This window comes from Rhinopithecus roxellana, chromosome 4 (genome assembly GCF_007565055.1).
Source record: "Rhinopithecus roxellana isolate Shanxi Qingling chromosome 4, ASM756505v1, whole genome shotgun sequence".
Taxonomy (NCBI): domain Eukaryota; kingdom Metazoa; phylum Chordata; class Mammalia; order Primates; family Cercopithecidae; genus Rhinopithecus; species Rhinopithecus roxellana.
The window spans coordinates 145,841,704-145,860,633 of record NC_044552.1 but is presented as its reverse complement, the minus strand read 5'-3'; the positions used below and the strand labels follow the sequence as shown (position 1 = coordinate 145,860,633).

Below are 18,930 nucleotides of genomic sequence, written 5' to 3'. Positions count from 1 at the left end.
TTGTAAACCATCTTCTCTAAAGGCACCAAGTTGTATGTCTGCCACTTGGACTTTGACCTAGCAAAGGATTTTCTCACAAATGGTCCGGATTGCCAATGTTTAGGCTTATGTCCACTTTAACTTTTACCTAATAGATAGAGTGGCTTCCATCCAGGAGGAGTGCAAGTGTCACTTTGGGTACCCCAGGTGGGTGAGGCGAAGACTTCCCACATCAGACAAGCCAGTGAAGTCTGTGTTATAGGGCAGAATGCTTGAAAACCTAATAAGTACAACTTTTTGTCATAAAGGCACACTGGCTTTCAGAAGGGGAAATTCTGTCTCACTAATTCACTTACTTTAATTTCTTTCTGGAAATAAATGAATAAATCACAGTAGTTCTTTCAGAGCTTGAAAAATATTTAGAGTGTTCCGTGGAAAAAATCAGTAGATGCCATTAGTCTATATTTTTAGGAAGGCTAAATAGAAGCTATTCCTCAAACTCAGCCATGGTATGATATAATGCGGCATTATTATAACAGAGAAAAGTAGTGGTGTGCTGAAGGCAGTTTACACAGGCTGGCGGGTCAAATTGTTACATTTCAAGGAATTCTGCAAGCTGTTTGATATTAGTTTCGCTAGCTGGTTGGAGGCCTGTAGAACAGGTCATTGCAGGAGTATTTACATCACAATAAACAAAGCAGTCTGAGGCCACCTCCTGCCTCCTCACCCCCAGCCCAAACCAGTTAAGCATTTACCAGGATATCACTAGATAAGAGATTGGTTTAAAAATAGAGAACAAAGAGTGGGACCAATGGGATAAATGCTGCAGAATTACAAATAGATAGCTTCCTCAGAGTTAGGTATTGAAACTAATCTTGCTTAGCATTTTAATAAATTCCCGGCCGGGCGCGGTGGCTCAAGCCTGTAATCCCAGCACTTTGGGAGGCCGAGGCAGGCGGATCACGAGGTCAGGAGATCGAGACCATCCTGGCTAACACGGTGAAACCCCGTCTCTACTAAAAATACAAAAAAACTAGCCGGGCGAGGTGGCGGGCGCCTGTAGTCCCAGCTACTCCGGAGGCTGAGGCAGGAGAATGGCGTGAACCCGGGAGGCGGAGCTTGCAGTGAGCTGAGATCCGGCCACTGCACTCCAGCTTGGGCGACAGAGCGAGACTCCGTCTCAAAAAAAAATAAAAATAAAAATAAAAAATAAAAAATAAATAAATAAATAAATTCCCTAGAGAGAGGTAGTATACAGAGAAATGTCCATACCTTTCAGATGACATTTAATGTTTCCAGAGTTAAACTATAAACCCATGGAATTAACACCCAGAACTCTTAAAACTGTGTGAGTTCTAATATGGCAAGAGTAAGGCAATTTGGGGGAAAATTATCTTAACATTCTCTTGTTAAATGGTAATTTCTAACCTTTGTGTTACAACCTAGAAATGAAATTTAGAGATTTCTGTAGACGTTTTCTATATTTATTAGTATAACTTGTTAGCTGTGATAAAAAAGGCCACTTAAATGCCAAGCCCCATCAGCAGCTCTAGAAACCAAGAACAAGAACCGTCCCACTCTTAGAAAGAAACCTTAATGCACACTTCCTGCAGTTGTGGTTGACATGCTTCAAGGATAATGTAATGGAACTGGGAGAGTTTCAGAGAAAATTGCATAACCTGGTTGGGGTATTATAGGAATCCCAGATGAGGCTGAAGATTACATTAACTAGCAAATCATGAAAGGTCTTGAATAAGGTAAATATAGCTGTATTAAGCAAATCCTGAAAAACTGGAACTAAAGTGCACTTCCTTGATCTTTGAAATAAGAATTTATAGAAGTAATAGAAATATACTATCGTTTCTTGAGGAAAAGAAGAAATGATAGCAACCTCAAAGTTTAACTTTTATCAGTATTTAAAAATTATTATAGTTACATAATTTGAATATGCAAAATTTACTGTGTATTTCCTCTGATCAGTGACCTCCCTTTATCAGATAGGCTCTGTCAAAAGGAAGAGTGAGTCATTCTCCCTCTTAACTTACCTTTAACCACTTTTGTTTGTTTTTTTTTTTCTTACAGGAACTCAAAGCAAAGAGCTGGAGGAGCCAGCCATTATAATTGCTTACTCTCATCGCTTAGCTCCCCAGGTGGGATGTGTTTCCAAGACACATTTTTGTATTTATAAGGAAGTGTAGTTAGGATTAATTTTATTGCCCTAACTAGAACTCACATTTTGGTTAAATCCTCAATTTCATTAAAAAAAAAAATCGGTGTTTCTTAAGAGTGAATTAGGCAAAGGGAAGAAGATAAGGGATCACACTGTTCTAGGGAAAAGATCTTCCTCACAGTGGTGGGTGGGCTGTTTGGGTGTGAAAAAGATAGGGCAACTTAATTAACCATGATGAAACAGACAAGTGTCTTTCAAAAAAATCAGACAAGGTCTGCACAATCTTAATAATAAAAATTTTAGAAAAAAATGATTTTCATGTTAGTTCAGAAAGCTGTGGTAAATGACCTAAATATATTGCACTTTCTGGTATTTTTTACTTTTTAATGAAATATATACCTTCAGCAAAGTGCACACATCATTTTAGACATCTCAATGAATTTTCATAAAATGAACACATCCAGTAATCACCATCCAATCTAATGCACCAAATATAGATGTTCCATATACTGTATATCTATATACACACACACACACATTGTATATATAGTATGTAGATTACTTATCATACTAATCATCAATTGTAAATATGAAGGATATTTATTTGTATTCATATTTTTAAGAAAATTGAGATTTAACAGGATATTATAGAAGGGTTTAATTCACCTTTCAAGTTTGTTATAGTTCTTTTCCCCTTTTGTGTATTTTAATCACTTTATTTCACAGTAATTCTTTTGAATAAAGGAGAGGTGAGCACTCCAGAGTTTCAGGTAGGAGACAGCAAACAGTATACTTTGTTGATCTCACACATAGACCTATCATTTAGATTTGTTGTCGGGCCTGATTAAGGACATTAATGCTTTTTTTAAAAAAAATTATATTTGTTAAAAGGAAGGTAATTTTTAAAACGAGAAAAAAAAAATGGACACGGGACATGAGAGTGCCGCAATACTGCAAATAGAATGTAAGGAAGGAAATAACTTTTAAGAAAGAAATTTTGTTAAATTAAGTACCGTGACTAAATACTTTAATTCCTTTTCTTGTAGTCCTTAAGGATCATTTGACTTTGAACCTTTTAAGTTAAAGAGGAGTAGCCTGAAAGCCTGAGCTCCCTACCACCCTGAGGGGGTGCGGGTGCGACGGGGCCGGTCGGGGGCTTCCCCCATCCCCTGCTCCTGCGCCCTCCCCCCGCTTCCCCCTCCTCCCCTCCCTATCGCCCTCACCCCCCTTCTTCCCCCGTGACCCCTGACCCCAGCTAATCTGCATAGAGGAATGACAGGCATCCGCTGGGCAGGATCCGCCGCGCCGGCTGCGGCCGGCCGGGCTGGGAGACCCGCGCGGGGGAGAAGGTGAGGGGACCCGGCTGGCCGCTCGGCACAGGCCGGGACATGAACGCTTGGAAGTCTGGCTGGGAGCGGACCCATGATCGAAGGACCAAAGGAGCCGCGTGATCGCTGGACCTGGCCCTGCGACCCCAGTCATGGGCCAGACCTCGGTGTCCACGCTGTCCCCGCAGCCCGGCAGCGGTGAGTCCCGGGCGCACGCGATGCGCTCCCGCCGCGCGGGCGCGGGGCTGGCGGCGGGGCCCGCGGGCAGGCAGGGCTAGTCGTCTGGTCGGGTTCCGCTCGGACCCGCCAAGTCCCTCGGAGAAACCCCAGAGGTAGCGCTCGCCAAACTCTTTGTCGTGAAAGAGGAATGCCTTTTGGGATCCAGCCGATTTTACCTTAAAGGCACAGGCTCCATTTTTCTGTGCGCGGTGCTTCGCTGTGGCTTTGTATCCAAATTATTTCGGAGCCAGAAACTTACGGGAAACGCCATTTGCGTATTACTGTGTTTTTAAAAACGCGAAACTTAGAGAGCAAGAGAAACATGCCAACAGGTTTTTCAGTATTTATGAGCAGACTAGGAATGAATGCTTTCAAGCTTGTCAACTGATTTATGGTTTGTTATTTGGAGTAGAAGCGCTGATCGCCTTATCCTGGCAAAACGCTGAATACTTAATAACTACCCCCGAAATGCGTAATTGTTTCAAATGAGACTTGTTTTGTTTATAATAGACACAGCAGCTATAACATTTAGGGAAACATATCTCATGAACTTAGTTCTCCAGGACTAAAGTTAGTTGTATGGAAACGTGTGTAACGTGTCTGAGTTCTAATGCTCTATTTTAAAAGTCTCTTTTTTCCATTTTTTTAAACAAAAAGAGGGAAGGAAGGTGCGTCTGGCATTTCCCCAGCAGTGTAGGGATTAAAAAAAAAAAAAAAAAAAAAAACTGTTTGGTGGTGTTACTTGAGATTGTATAAGGAAATAAATTTAAAAGGTACTATTTTGATATTTTTCCATCAACGATTAAAAATAAAACTCAAAGGAACCATTTATGTCGTTCGTTGAGATATTTGATACACTTTTGAAATTGTGCAAACATCAACAGGATCTTGCTGAAAGGAAATGACAGGGCACAGAGGAAGGTTTTTTAATCTGCCTCAGGATGTCTAGCTAGATAGCATTCTGTCATTCCAACTTCCCACCCCACTTTATACCCAGTGGGTTTCTTTAGGTAGCACAGCTTCACTCCCTGAGATACCACAAGCTTTGCTGAGGTTTCTGTTAATATCACAGAAGACCTCTCTGCAAAGAAGAGACATCAGAATCAGAATATACCTTCTTTACCATTAATGACATGGCTGCAGCTCTGAACATCAAAGAGACTTCATGTTGATAGCTTTTCGAGAGATTTTTGCGGGGAGGGGTTGAGTAGGATTTTAAATTTAGTAAAACTATTTTGTGCGAATAAGACTCGGTTTCCTTTGTCTTACCTTAAAGTAGTGTGAGACTTCTTTTCATTTCAAGGAAGGGTTATATTTTTAAATTTGTGCACCGGCAAAGATAGAATTAAATCAGTACTCCAATGCGAGAGGTATACAGAAAGTATTGTCCTGAATTTAGTGATTTTTATCACAAAATATTATTCGAGTGAATATTAGAAAAGCAAATTTTGCCTTAATAAAAATCAAGGAGTACTATATAAATGATGTCTAATAAGCAAATAAAATCCTGAAGTGAGACTCCCTGCCTCTTACCCAGTACAGCAAAAAACACACGGATTGCTATAATTCCAAATCAAATGACTGATTATAATGAGAACCTGTAATCTACTTAAGTAAAAAGTGTTTTAAACAAAAAGTTATGCTTTATCATAGAAGATAATTCAGAGAAATATCTCACAGAATGGTGTTATACTTAAATTGCAGGTCCTCAGTTTTGTGGATTACAAATGTGTATGAATTGAAATGACCAATCCATACATCATAAATAGAGGGTTTTTTATTTTTCAGTTAAGGGATGACAATGGTTATGACTTAAATTGTGGTATTGTAAAAGCAGAACAATTTTCTCGTGGTATCCAGTGTCTCTAAGTCTATTAGAGCTACCCCGTTTCCCTGAAGGTTTGTCATCAGATTCTAAGTGAAAACCAAAAAATAAAAATAAAAAGTAAAAAATAAAATAACGTTCGCTGAGTTTTATATTCTTGTCTGTATTTTTCTGAGTCTGAGACTGTCAAACTCTCTACTATTCCAGGTATTTTGTTCACTCCTTGTTAGCTGTTTAACTCTGGCTTTACAGATGGTGTGAAGATCCTTGTTTGATCTTAGCCATCGAATAGTTGTTTAAGTCTGGAGCAGCTGCTTAGGATTACAGTATTAAAGATGATTCTCATCTTAATTGCTTAGTGGGTGAAAATCTGTTTAAGTCAAAGGAATCAGTAGCACAGAGTTTAATTATTCATACTTATCGCTCAATTTGGCCTTTTGTAAAAATCTTCATTATAGGCTAGAAGTTAGCTTGCTTCTCCCCATTTTGACTTTAGGCTCCCTAGAGCCTTTCAGTTTAGGTTGCACCTAATTCTCTGGGATCTAGGAAGACCATTAATAATTTTTTCTGAAACTATGCAGTTAGATCCATTATTTTAAAAAAAAGCTGTATTGATGTATAATTCACATACTATAAAATTCACCCATGGAAAGTGTACAGTTCATTGTTTTTCAGTTTGTTCACAATGTTATGTGACCCTCAGTCTCTATTCCCACCCTATTCAACCAGCAGGCTCTACTTTAATTAAACACTAATCAACTCTTCTGTCTCTATAGATTTGCTTAGTGAGAACATTTCATATCAATGGAATCATAATGTGTCATTTTGTGACTGGCTTCTTTCAGTTAGCATAATGTTTTCAAGGGTCATCCATGTTGTAGCATGTATCAGTTGTTCATTTCTTTTTATTGCCAAATAATATTCTACTGTATGAATATGCCACATTTTATTTATCCATTTATAAGTTGATGGACATTTGGGTTATTTCTGCTCTGGGCTATTTATGAATAATGCTGCTCTGAACTTAATGTACAAGCTGTTGTGAAGATATGTTTTCATTTCTCAGGTATATATTTAGTAGTGAAATTGCTAGATTATATGGTAGGTAGTTCTATGTTTAACCTTTTATGGTGTTGCCAAGCAGTTTCCAAAGAAGCTAGACCATTTTACATTCCTGCCAGCAGTGTATGAAAGTTCCAATTTCTCCATATCCTTACCAACATTTGTTACTGTCTTTTTGATTATAGCCATCTTAGTAGGTGTGAAGTTATATCCCATGGTTTTGATTTCCTTTAATTACTAATGACTTTGAGCATCCTTTCATATGCTTACTGGCCATTTGTATATCTTCTTTGGAAAAAATGTCTTCAGGTCCTCTGCCTAATTTTAGTCGGATAATTTGACTTCTGTTGGAGTTTTAGTTCTTTATGTACTAGATCCAAATCCCTTGTCAGATATATGATTTGCAAATATTTTCTGCCATTCTCTGGGTTGTCCTTTCATCTTGATAGTGTGATTTGCTGCTCAGATTTTTAAAGTTTTGATGATGAGCAGTTTATCAATCTTTTTCTTTTGTAATTTGTGTTCTTGGTATCACATCTGAGAACTACTGCCTAACCAAGGCAAGAAGATTTACACCTATGTTTTCTTCCGAGAGTTTTATAATTTTGGCTCTTACATTTAGGTCAGTAATACATTTTGAGTTAATTTTTATGTGTGGTGTGATGTAGAGTTTCAACTTCGTTCTTTTACATATGAATATCCAGTTGTTCCAGCACCATTTGTTGAAAAGACAGTTCTTTCCCCATTGAATGGTGTTCCACTGTTGTCAAAAATTGATTGACTGTATACGTAAGGGTTTACTTCTGGACTCTCAATGTGTTAATGCCAATTACCACAATGTCTAGATTACTGTAGCTTTGTAGCAAATTTTGAAACCTAGAACTATGAGTTTTTCAACTTTGTTCATTTAAAAGTTTCTACTGGTTATTCTGGTTCCCTTGCATTTTCATATGAGTTTTGCAATCAACCTGTCGATTTCTGCAAAAAAGCCAGTTAGGATTTTGATAGCAATTGTATTGAACCTGTAGATCAATTTGGGTAGTATTGCTGTCTAACAATAAGAAGTCTTCTAATCCATGAACATAGATGTCTTTCCATTTCTTTATATCTTCTCTCTTTTCACCATGTTCTGTAGTTTTCTTTTTTTTTTTTTTTTGGAGACGGAGTCTCTCTCTGTCGCCCGGGCTGGAGTGCAGTGGCCTGATCTCAGTTCACTGCAAGCTCCGCCTCCCAGGTTCACGCCATTCTCCTGCCTCAGCCTTCCGAGTAGCTGGGACTACAGGCACCCGCCACCTCGCCCGGCTAGTTTTTTGTATTTTTTTTTTAGTAGAGACGGGGTTTCACCATGTTAGCCAAGATGGTCTCGATCTCCTGACCTCGTGATCCGCCCGTCTCGGCTTCCCAAAGTGCTGGGATTACGGGCTTGAGCCACCGCGCCTGGCTTGTAGTTTTCAGTGTAGTGCAGTGGTGCGATCATGATTCATTCACTGGAGCCTCAACCTTCTGGGCTCAAGTGATCCTCCAACATCAGCCTCTTGAGTAGCTGGGACCACTGGTGCCCACCACCATGCCTGGCTAATTTTTGTATTGTTGTTAGAGATGGGGTTTTGCTGTGTTGCCCAGGCTGATCTCAAACTCTAGAGCTCAAGAGATCTACTCACCTGGGTCTTCCAAAATTGCAGGGATTATAGGCATGAGCCACCGTGCCTGGCCTGAACTCATTTTTTAGTCCTACTAGTTTTTCAGTGGATTCCTTATAATTTTCTATATACAAGATCATACTATATACAAGATATATTTACGTGTGCAAAGAAACAACATTTTAATTCCTCCTTTTAGAGTTGAATGCCTTTTTTTTTTTCTTATTTAATAGTTCTGGCTAGAACCTTTAGTCTAATGTTAAGTAGAAGCAGCAGTTGTGAGCATTTTTGTCTTGCTCCTGATCTAACAAAGAAAAGTCTTGTTTTTTTTTTTAACCATTAACTGTGCTATTAGCTATGGTTTCTTCATAGGTTCCCTTTGTCAAAAAGTTCCCTTCTATTCCTAGTTTGTCAGTGTTTTTATCATAAAGATTGTTCAATTTTGTCAAAGGTTTTTCCTGCCTCTATTGAGGTGATCGTATGGTTTTTGTTCTTCATCCTATTCATTTATCACATTACATTAATTGATTTTTGGTTGTTAAACCAACTTTGCATTCCTGGGATAAATCTCACTTGGGCAATGTGTATATCCATTTTGTATGTTGCTGGGTTAGGTTTACAAGTATTTTACTGAGAATTGGATCCATTATTTCTAAGTACAAGCTAAAACGATATGCCCCCAAATAGGATGGTTTCAGTACCCTCTGGCATCATGCTTAGGAGGACTGAGACTTCTGGTATTTCATTGTCAAGTATAGAGCATGGTAGATTGGATACAATAAGTTTTTGATGAATATATGAATGAGTCAACAAATAGTTTGACTGCTTTAAGCCAATGACCATATGAATGAGAGGTATGTATTATTTATATTCGTTTTTTAGTCCAAGAATTACAGTACTCTAACTGTATTGTCTGAAGGGACGTGTCTGAATCTAGTAACTATTTCTTCTAGTTTTTTCCAACCCCACCCCATTTTCACAGTACCACAGACCAACACTTGGCTGCTTCTCCTCAACCCTTGGGTTGAAAGGGCAGATAATGCCACTGTCCCCATTTTTAAGAGACAAGAGAACAAGTAAATAAAGTGTGCAGGATCATACATAGGTTGTGATAGAACCTGTATTTATCTGTGTCTCTGGGCTTCCAAGTTTTATTCAGGGCCCTGTATTTGTCTTGTCCAGAATATTTATCCATTTCCTTGTAAACCAGGCACAGGAAGAAGTCCTAAAGTCAAAAACTGATAGAGTTTGTTTTCTTTACGGTGTAATATGCACATGGTAGGAAGGCAAACATTACAAGATGGTTTGGGATAAAAATGAGTTTACCCCCTCCCAGAATCCTCCAGTCCCACTTTCCATCTATAACCCAGCATGAACAATTTTTTTCATTCTACATAGTTTTCATTCATAGATATCTTTGTCAGCAGTCAAACAAGACATACTATACTTACTGCCCAATACTTCAAATTTTTTGTGTAATATAGCTTGAAAATATTTCCATCTTGATCTCTTTAATCCTATAAATGAACACTATTATAGTATGTGGATATATCAAAACTTCCTTTAAAATAATCCTATTGTATTTTAATATTGTTCCTGGGTTATCTGCATATGTGTATGCTATTGTGAACAATATTGAAATGAACCTCCGTATCTATGACCTCTCTCTGCACTCCAGGCTCAAATATGCAACTCCCTATTTGACAGTTCTGTTTGAAAACTTGCTGGGCATCCCAGAGGTAACATAGATCTAATGGAAGATTTGATTTTGTCCTCCAAGCCAGTTCTTCCCCTGACTTTCTACATTTCACCAAATGATACCCCAACCACTCACTTATTCTAGCCCAAGATCTAGGAGTTATTCTTAGGTTTTCCTTCCGCCCTCCACATGGATCCATCAGCAGGTCTTGCCCTTTTTTCTTCCCAAATATATCTCAAGTCCATGCTCTTCCATCTGTCCTTAATGCCACTATCCAAGCTCTGGGACCATCCATACATGGACAGCTGCAAGCTACATGTCCTAATGACATATTAGCAGTAGAGTTGCTAGGTTAAAAGATTTGTGTGTTTTATTTTGATAGACTTTGCTACATTACTCTCAAAGAGGCTCTCTCAGTGTATCTGCTTATTATATGAGACTTTGTGTTTCTGTACTCTGTCACCACCACTGCATACCAGGGTCACTCTTAGCCCATAGCCTTGTGAGAATTAGAAGTCACTTCCTCTGGTGAGGCAGCTCCACAGCACAGACTTAACAAGTGGAACATTAGCAGGAATTTAGTTCCCACTCATTCTCTTATCTAGGTGTCCTTCTGCAGTCAACACTCTACACAACTGTACATGACCATAATGCTGTGCATAAATAATTTTTTAGACTCTTTATAAATCTATATTTAAAAAATGACATCTTATTTTAGTTATGAGTGATGCAGGACATTTATATTTATTTTTCTTTGAATTGACTATTTTTAGACTTTCCTTACTTTTATGGTTTCTTACAGATTTGTATTTTCAGGAGATTAGCCTTATGTCTATTATATATTTTAACATTTAAAAAATTTTTCTCATACCTTAGATTTGTTTACAGTATTTTTTTAAAGAAAACTTTAAATTTTTAAGTCAAATTGATTAGTCGTTTTCTTTCTTACAAGCTAGGGCTATTTCCTCTGCTTTCCTCTGCTATTTTTCTTGTGTTTTAAATATTTGATCTCTGTAATTTATTCTGGCTTAAGATGAATAGATTTAATAATATAAAACTTTTAAACTTTTATATGACCAAAAAAATTAACATCAGAAAGTTGAAAAGGAAAATAATAAAGTTGAAAGAAATATTTAATTATGTATAAAAAATAATAGTTAATATCATTAATGTAGTAAGATCTCTTAAAAGTCAATAACAAAAAGATAAACAACCACATAGGAAAACAAGTAAATAACATGAACAGGCATTTTCTTTTTTTTTTTTTTTGAGACGGAGTCTCGCTCTGCCGCCCAGGCTGCAGTGCAGTGGCCGGATCTCAGCTCACTGCAAGCCCCGCCTCCTGAGTTTACGCCATTCTCCTGCCTCAGCCTCCCGAGTAGCTGGGACTACAGGCGCCCGCCACGTCGCCCGGCTGGTTTTTTGTATTTTTTAGTAGAGACGGGGTTTCACCGTGTTAGCCAGGATGGTCTCCATCTCCTGACCTCGTGATCCGCCCGTCTCGGCCTCCCAAAGTGCTGGGATTACAGGCTTGAGCCACCGCTCCCGGCATGAACAGGCATTTTCTAAAATATCTAATGGTTACAATTGTGAAGTCACTATGGACCAGGAACTACTCTAAGTGCTTTACTTGAATTAACTTTTTAATACTTATGACGTTCATCCGAGGTAACTGATATTAATATCCCCATTTTATAAATGAGGAAAACCAAAGTACAAGAGCTAAGTAACTTGCCCATGTCACTTGACCAAAGAAGAACATAAGTGATCACTTGGTATATATATGAAATAAAATTTAAGCAATTAAATGGAAAAAAAAAAAAAAGGGATGCAACTGATCACCTATGAGTATAGCAAAGATTAAAATGAGTAATTCCCAAAAGACATTTGTTTTGTGGTAATTTACATTGTTACAACTTATCAGGAAAGCAGTTTGGCAATATATTTTAAAAGTAATAAAATGTGCACTTAGGCCGGGCGCAGTGGCTCACGCCTGTAATCCCAGTACTTTGGGAAGCCGAGGCAGGTGGGTTACCTGGGGTCAGGAGCTTGAGACTAGTCTGGCCAAAATGGTGAAACCTTGTCTCTATTAAAAATGTAAAAATTAGCGAGGCGTGGTCACGGGCACCTGTCATGTCAGCTACTTGAGAGGCCGAGACAGGAGAATTGCTTGAACTTGGGAGGAGGAGGTTGCAGTGAGCCGAGATTGCACCATTGCACTACAGCCTGGATGACAGAGTGAGATTCTGTCTCAAAAAAAAAAAAAAATGCACTTAGACTACTCTTAGACCCAGTATTTCCTCTTATAGAAGTACATTGTAAAAGAAATAATTAATTGCTCATAAAAACAATTTTTACAAAAGCCAAAAATTGGAATTAATAGTCAAACATCAAGAGACTTGTTGAATTTATTGAAATACAGACATGTGATAGAATAAGCCATTTTAAAATGATGTAAAAATATTTTTAAAGGCAATTTTAATGATAAATAGCATCAACAAGTGAAAAGGCAGGTTGTGAAGTCATATGGTTCCATTTAAAAAATATGTAAAAAAGAAATTTATTTGTACATACACATACACATAGAGGAGAGGAACTTTTTTTTGTTTTTGAGACGGAGTCTCACTCTTTCGCCTGGGGCTGGAGTTCAGTGGCGTGATCTCAGCTCACTGCAACCTCCACCTTCTGGTTTCAAGTGATTCTCCTGCCTCAGCCTCCTGGGTAGCTGGAGTTACAGGCATGAGTCACCATGTCCAGCTAATTTTTGTATTTTAATAGGACGAGATTTTATCATGTTGGCCAGGCTCGTCTCAAACTCCTGACCTCGTGATCTGCCCGCCTTGGCCTCCCAAAGTGTTGGGATTACAGGCGTGAGCCACTGTGCCCGCCCAGGAACTTCGTTCTTGAAGAGTTGGTGTGACAGTCATGGCTTTTCCCTGCTTTGGAAATGATCAAACCCAAAGTTTCCATATCCACTGTCCACCTGGCCCTCGACCATAATTAAAGTCGTGAGCTGACCTGCAACTGTACTAGCTTTTCTCCAGCTGCGTGGATTCTGAGCTTTAAGCTCAGTGGCTGGTTTTCAGCTACTTTTTTTTTCCTTTGTCAGTGATGGAAACAAAAACATTGGTCCCAATATAGCCACCTTCTTTTTAGGTTTAATTGTTTTTTTAGTCTGTTTAATAATAATGTGAATGTCACTTACTTTGAGAGAAAGAATGTGAGCAAAATTTCAACATCACCTACTTCTCTTTGGTCCATAGCTCATCAGATTTGGTCAGTGAGTAATATCCCAAATATTTTAATTTTATTTTTAGCAGTCTGAAATAGAAAATAATAATAAATTTATTTTATTTTTAGCAGTCTGAAAACATAATGGCTAATGAGCAAGTCACACATCACCTCTTGCCTTCTTAATGCAGTGGGGAAGGAAATAAGAATTGTAAGAATTGGTCTTACAATTAAGCCTATTTAATTTGAATAGAGGAAAAATTCCAACGTTTTTTCTTTTCTTTGGGGACTTTACTGTAGCAGGTTAACTGCTAGTCTGTATTCTTGGGAGAAAATATTAATATTTAGTGAAGACTCGACTGGTGCAAAGGTGGTATTAAGGATAGAAATAGTCTTAAGAAAATAAACACTTCTTGTTTCCTCCCCACAAAAGCAGGGGAACAAAAACCAACACTACAGAAATACAGAAAGGAATGGGCAAGTCACATTACTTGCTAAAAGGTTGCTCTAACCATTATCATTTATGTTTATAAACCATCCCTCCATTTATTTTCATTTCAAGGGGCTGAATGTTTTTATTCACATCAACCTTCTGGCAAGTAAAACACTGCAGCCCTTAACACTAAGGAAATTTGGCTGCCAAGGAAGGACTGAAGTGCTATTTTGCTTAAGAATATCCTGGAAAGCTGTGCTGGTATGTGCTTGGCAGGTATAGTCCTACAAATCAGCCTGTTTTATGAGGGGATATTAAGAAGGAGAAGAGTGGCACCTTCATGCAGCAAGCAGTTCCTAAATTAAAGTTATTATATGTAAGGTGTTATGCTAAGTAAGGTGGGAAGTTTCAAAGATAAATCCTACACAGACCCTGCCCACAAAGCGTCCAGTCTAGAAGATGCTTAGTGAAAATGTGCAGAAATGAGAGTGGAAGGGAAGGGATACCTAGAGAATTGTAGGACTAGATCAGGAGGCAAAACACAGAATGGGGACAAGAATTCAGGCTCTGAGAAGGAAAGGGGTGGAAGGCAATACTGAAAGCCACAGGCAATGGGAACCGCTGAAGCTTTTTTTTTTTTTTCCATCAAACCAGAGAAATGATTATTGCTTTGCCCAGGAGATGAGTCGGCCTGCCGCATGCAGTATAGGTTTCATGGGGAGAGACTGAAAGTGGGACCAAGAAGTAGGCTGGAATAATCCAGCAAGGTGAAGTGGATGCCTGATCTGGGGTGAGAGGTGGGTAGAGAAATGGGAATAGGGTCTCACCCAACTCTCAACTCCCAGAGTTACCCAGTTGGTGTCTGCAACTCTGACCTCTCTCTGCACTCCAGGCTCAAATGTGCAACTCTCTATTTGACTGGTCTGCTTAACTTGCTGGGCATCCCAGAGGTAACATAGATCTATACAGAAGGTTTGATTTTTGTCCTCCAAGCCAGTTCTTCCCTTGACTTTCTACATTTCACCAAATGATACCCCAACCACTCACTTATTCTAGCCCAAGATCTAGGAGTTATTCTTAGGTTTTTTTGTTCCCCCTCCACATGGATCCATCAGCAGGTCTTGTCATTTTTTCTTCACAAATGTATCTCAAGTCCATGCTCTTCTGTCTGTCCCTGCTGCCACTACCCAAGCTCTGGGGCCATCCATTACATGGACAACTGCAGTAGATTCCAGCTGCTCTTCTGCTTCTATTCCCACCCTTCTGCAATTCATTTTCCACAGAATAGCTAAAGTAATTTCTTAAAGCATAAATCATGTCATTCACTCACTCAAAACCTTCGTGTCCTCCCACTGCACGTGGAATGAAATCCAGATTGCATAGTATGGCCCTCGAGGCTCTACATGAGCCCATGTGATCCCTACCCACCTCTCTGACCTCATCTTCCATCACTTTGCCCTGGTCCCCTCTCTACTGCTGCAGTCTCACTGCCTTTTTCAGTCCTCAAACAAGCCTGGCTCAGTCCTACCCATGGACCTTGGCTGTTGCTGCTCCCTATTTGAGACACTCTTTCCTTGGCTCTTCACACAGCTGACTCCTTGTTTCGGCTGCATCCTTGTGCTTCATAGAGACCTTCCCTGCCTACCCCTCTCCAGAATAACTCCCCCCCAGGGCACCACCCACAGCTCTCTGTGCCTTCATTGCGCTTAGCACTCAGATGATCTTGTTTGTTTTATTCATTGTCTCTCTTTGCTAAAACAAAAGCTCCATGATCTAAAAGACATCTGTCTTGTTCACCAATGCTTCTTCTTATTCCTAGATATATGCCTGACAACAACACTATTTGTCAAATAAATGAATAGCTCTGTTTGACCAGGTCATATATTAGTAGAGTAGTAGGAACTGAGTAGAAAGTTCAGGGGCATCTAAGAAATGTGGAGTTGTTTAAACTGATTCTTTAATCTTTAATTCTTCAGTCTCTAAATAGCATGCTCTTTGCTACCTATTGATTGATTGTTCAGCATGACACATTATCTACTGAGCTCACAGTATGGAAACCGAAGACATAATTCTCTTTTTTACCCTGCCCCAACCCCTGCCTCTCCCCATTTCAAAATCATACATTTCCTATTATTTCCTATTCTCCCATTTTCTCATGTTCTCAGCAGTCTTTTTTTTTTTTTTTTTGAGACGGAGTCTCGCTCTGTTGCCCAGGCTGGAGTGCAGTGGCCTGATTTCAGCTCACTGCAACCTCTGGTTCCTGGGTTCAAGTGATTCTCCTGCCTCAGCCTCCTGAGTAGCTGGGATTACAGGCACCCGCCACCACACCCAGCTAATTTTTGTATTTTTAGTAGCAACAGGGTTTCGCCAGGCTGGTCTTGCAGTCTGGTCTTGAACTTCTGACCTCAGGTGATACACCCACCTCAAGCTTCCAAAGTGCTGGGATTACCCTTGTGAGCCACTGCACCCAGCCCCAACATTCTTATATTGTGTTTTTGATTATATCAGTCGTCTATGTAACAGCAGAAATGCCAATGATAGCTAAGGCTTGTGGTAAACCACGATTTCTTTTTCTCTCCCGCATACCTTTTGTTTTTCCTACTGTGTTTTTGTTAGATTGCTAAGTGTCCTACATACTCATCTCCATACTTTCTCTTGTTATGTATTTAATAAATCACTTGTCAATATGTTCAAACACTCTAGTTATTCTTTCAGGTTCATCTTGAAGAGCTTCATACATAGCCTTTGCCCTCTTCCCATGTGGACTGGATTTTCTCGGAGCCCACTGTCCGGCTGTTGTCTTGGGATCGCTCTTCATCATGCCAGGGGGATTCCTTCCGCTTTCCTCTTGCATTGAATCTCCAGATTGCTGGATCCCACGCCTTTTTTTTTTCTTTCTGTGTCTATTTCCTTATTTTGGCAGAGCACACAGAGTGCTTCTTGAGAAAAGCTCATGGGGTGTGTGGTTTTGAGTATTTGTATTAGAACGTGTCTTTATTCTGGCTTCATGCTTTGTTGATAGCTTGGCTGGGACATAAGGTAGCAAAGCAAACTTGCTACAATATGCACAAACACCACCATCCCTCCCAATTCATCAGGATGAACATTTTCCTTTTATCTAGAAGACTTGGTTTTTCTCTTTAGCAAATAGCTTTTAACTCATTTCAAAAGACTTTCTTGGGTTATGGTCGCACAAGATCTCAACTTTGACCTGGCTTGTTGCAATGGTCTAAAAAATATTTTATGGAAGTTTAAAAGTTTTATGGTACATAGACTAATTTAAAAATGTGCTTACTGTGATAATAACGTGCTGGAATTTTTAAAGAAGACTCACATTTAAGATCTACATTGAATAATTGTGGTATTCCTGTATTTTTCTGTGTTTTTATTTTAGGGATGCAACATCTTTATGGGATGCTGGTTCTGATTGGATCCTGGGGGTATTACAAACTACCATTGATATTTCACAAAAGTGCCCAATTGTGAGACTCACTTAGTGTGCAAAATACTGATTGCTGGGTCCCACATTATAGGTCAGCAAAATCAAAGTCTTTTGGAGAGGGGTCTCAGAGTCTGTGTTTTCAACAAACATTCCAGAGGATTCCTAAGGTGAGAAACATCTTCTGGAAAACAAATTATAGGTTAGTCGTACTGTACAGATGCTCCTCAGCTTGTGATGGGATTACATCTTGATAAGCCCATCATAAAGTAAAAAAAAAAAAAATAGTAAGTCAAACCATGGTAAGTCATGGACCTTCGGTATTTAAATTAAAAAAGTCCTCATTTGAATATTTATGTGTGTCTTTCTCTTTACTTGAGGCAAAAGTTACAAAATATCCAGTTCAGAGACTCTGATGTTCTGTACACAAATGCTGGGATGAATTGGGTCATTCATATTAACTGTTTATGAGCAAATATTCCTATTGTCAAGTAGAATGTTGAGATTCTTATGGAATATTATTGCCAGAAACCTGTTTGCTTTTATGTTCATTTTGTTAATATTATAAGCAGCAAAATAATGCATTTCCCACAATAACTAGGTTTGAAGTAAATATATAGTTACATTCGAAGGCAAGGAAGTTATCAGCAGAATGCCAATTACTGTTTAGGAAAAGGCCACAGAATTTCAACTTGTTGCCTTTTCAAGAAGACCCCTGTAAACTTCATCTGAGGGTGCTGCATGCTAATTACTTAACCCAAAACCAAAGTCAAAGAACAGGTCTCTAGATGAAAATAGCTGTTTAACAATGAGTAGGAAGAATTATAAGAAAGATTTTAGTAAAATACATTTCTGAAAAGGAGGCTGAGCCCTTTTCCTTTTTAGAACTGTAGGCGGCTAATTCTGAAAATTCCAAAAGGAAGCAATCATTTATTTAAGACTTCTGTTCATGCGTTCCTTTCTGGATAATGTTTGACTGTTTATTTTCGCCTCTGTTTGTACTTTAGGCATCCTTTCCTTTCAATTTTGTGCCTATTTGCAGCCCATTGCCCAGTGTGAAGTAAATTCCATTCATTGTTAATTGGGGTCTCTTAAAAGCTTTTTCTAAAGAATTTTTCAGCCTCCCTGTGGAAGGCCACTGTTTGTTGCCTAAGGTGTTTCAGGGTGTGCTGAACATTCCCTCTGACCTTCCTTCTTGTATAAAAATGTTTCTGACAACAGCTGGGTGGCTCACAGGACTGAGAAGGGCAGTCTAACAGGATGATTCAGGATTGCGCTGATCAATGTCATCTATTATAAAGGTATTTTGTGTTTTTCAAAATTTCTTCTGCATCTGTAAAGTTAACTTGTGTTGACCTGCCAACCTGTTTATGAAAGAGCCGGGTGAGAATGGAAACTTGGAATAAACCAGAACAAGTTAACTGAGCTCATGCCGTGGGTTCCTGTTGGCCTGACTGCGCTGTGCTTCATTTTCCTAAAGGCCTCTAAAGCGGAATTGTATACATCTGTGCACAACTAATGTTCTGTCGCTTGGAAAGTACTTGACTGCCAATTTTTTAAAGAAAACATGAAAAGAATAAAATCAAACATGAGATTTTTAGAAGAATTTAGAACTGTACACTTTTAAAAAACTGAATCCCCTTCAGTCATCCAACCACAGAATGTCAGAACATACGTATACCTCATTTTCCAAACAAGAATGTTTTAATTTAGGAAGCCATTATAAAGTAATCATAGCAAAATCCTTCAAAGAACTTTTATTTTTCCTTCTTTCAAGTGGGCTGAGGTGGAGGTGAGGTTGAAAGCTGTGTGACATTTGCACTTTACCTTTGACATGTTAATAAATAACTTTGCAGATAATGGTAAATGTCTGTACAGTATTAGTCTGCTAAGGCTGTCATAACA

At 38.9% G+C, this 18,930-nt stretch overlaps 1 protein-coding gene across 6 annotated transcripts in view; it reads left to right on the top strand.

Annotated features, from left to right (window-relative positions):
• The window catches only part of PHACTR2 (phosphatase and actin regulator 2), a 294,737-nt gene that overhangs the window by 133,983 nt on the left and 141,824 nt on the right, over window positions 1–18,930 (top strand). Inside the window, exon 1 of one of the 6 annotated variants that reach the window (XM_010362620.2) lies at window positions 3,431–3,675. The exons of 4 other annotated variants lie outside the window; for them this stretch is intronic. In XM_010362620.2, coding sequence (XP_010360922.1) covers window positions 3,630–3,675 — 46 coding nt within the window. In that variant the 5' untranslated portion in view covers window positions 3,431–3,629. Of the gene's footprint in view, window positions 1–3,430; window positions 3,676–18,930 lie in introns of those variants that run through there. One more of the 6 variants, XM_030928877.1, reaches the window with a different exon arrangement.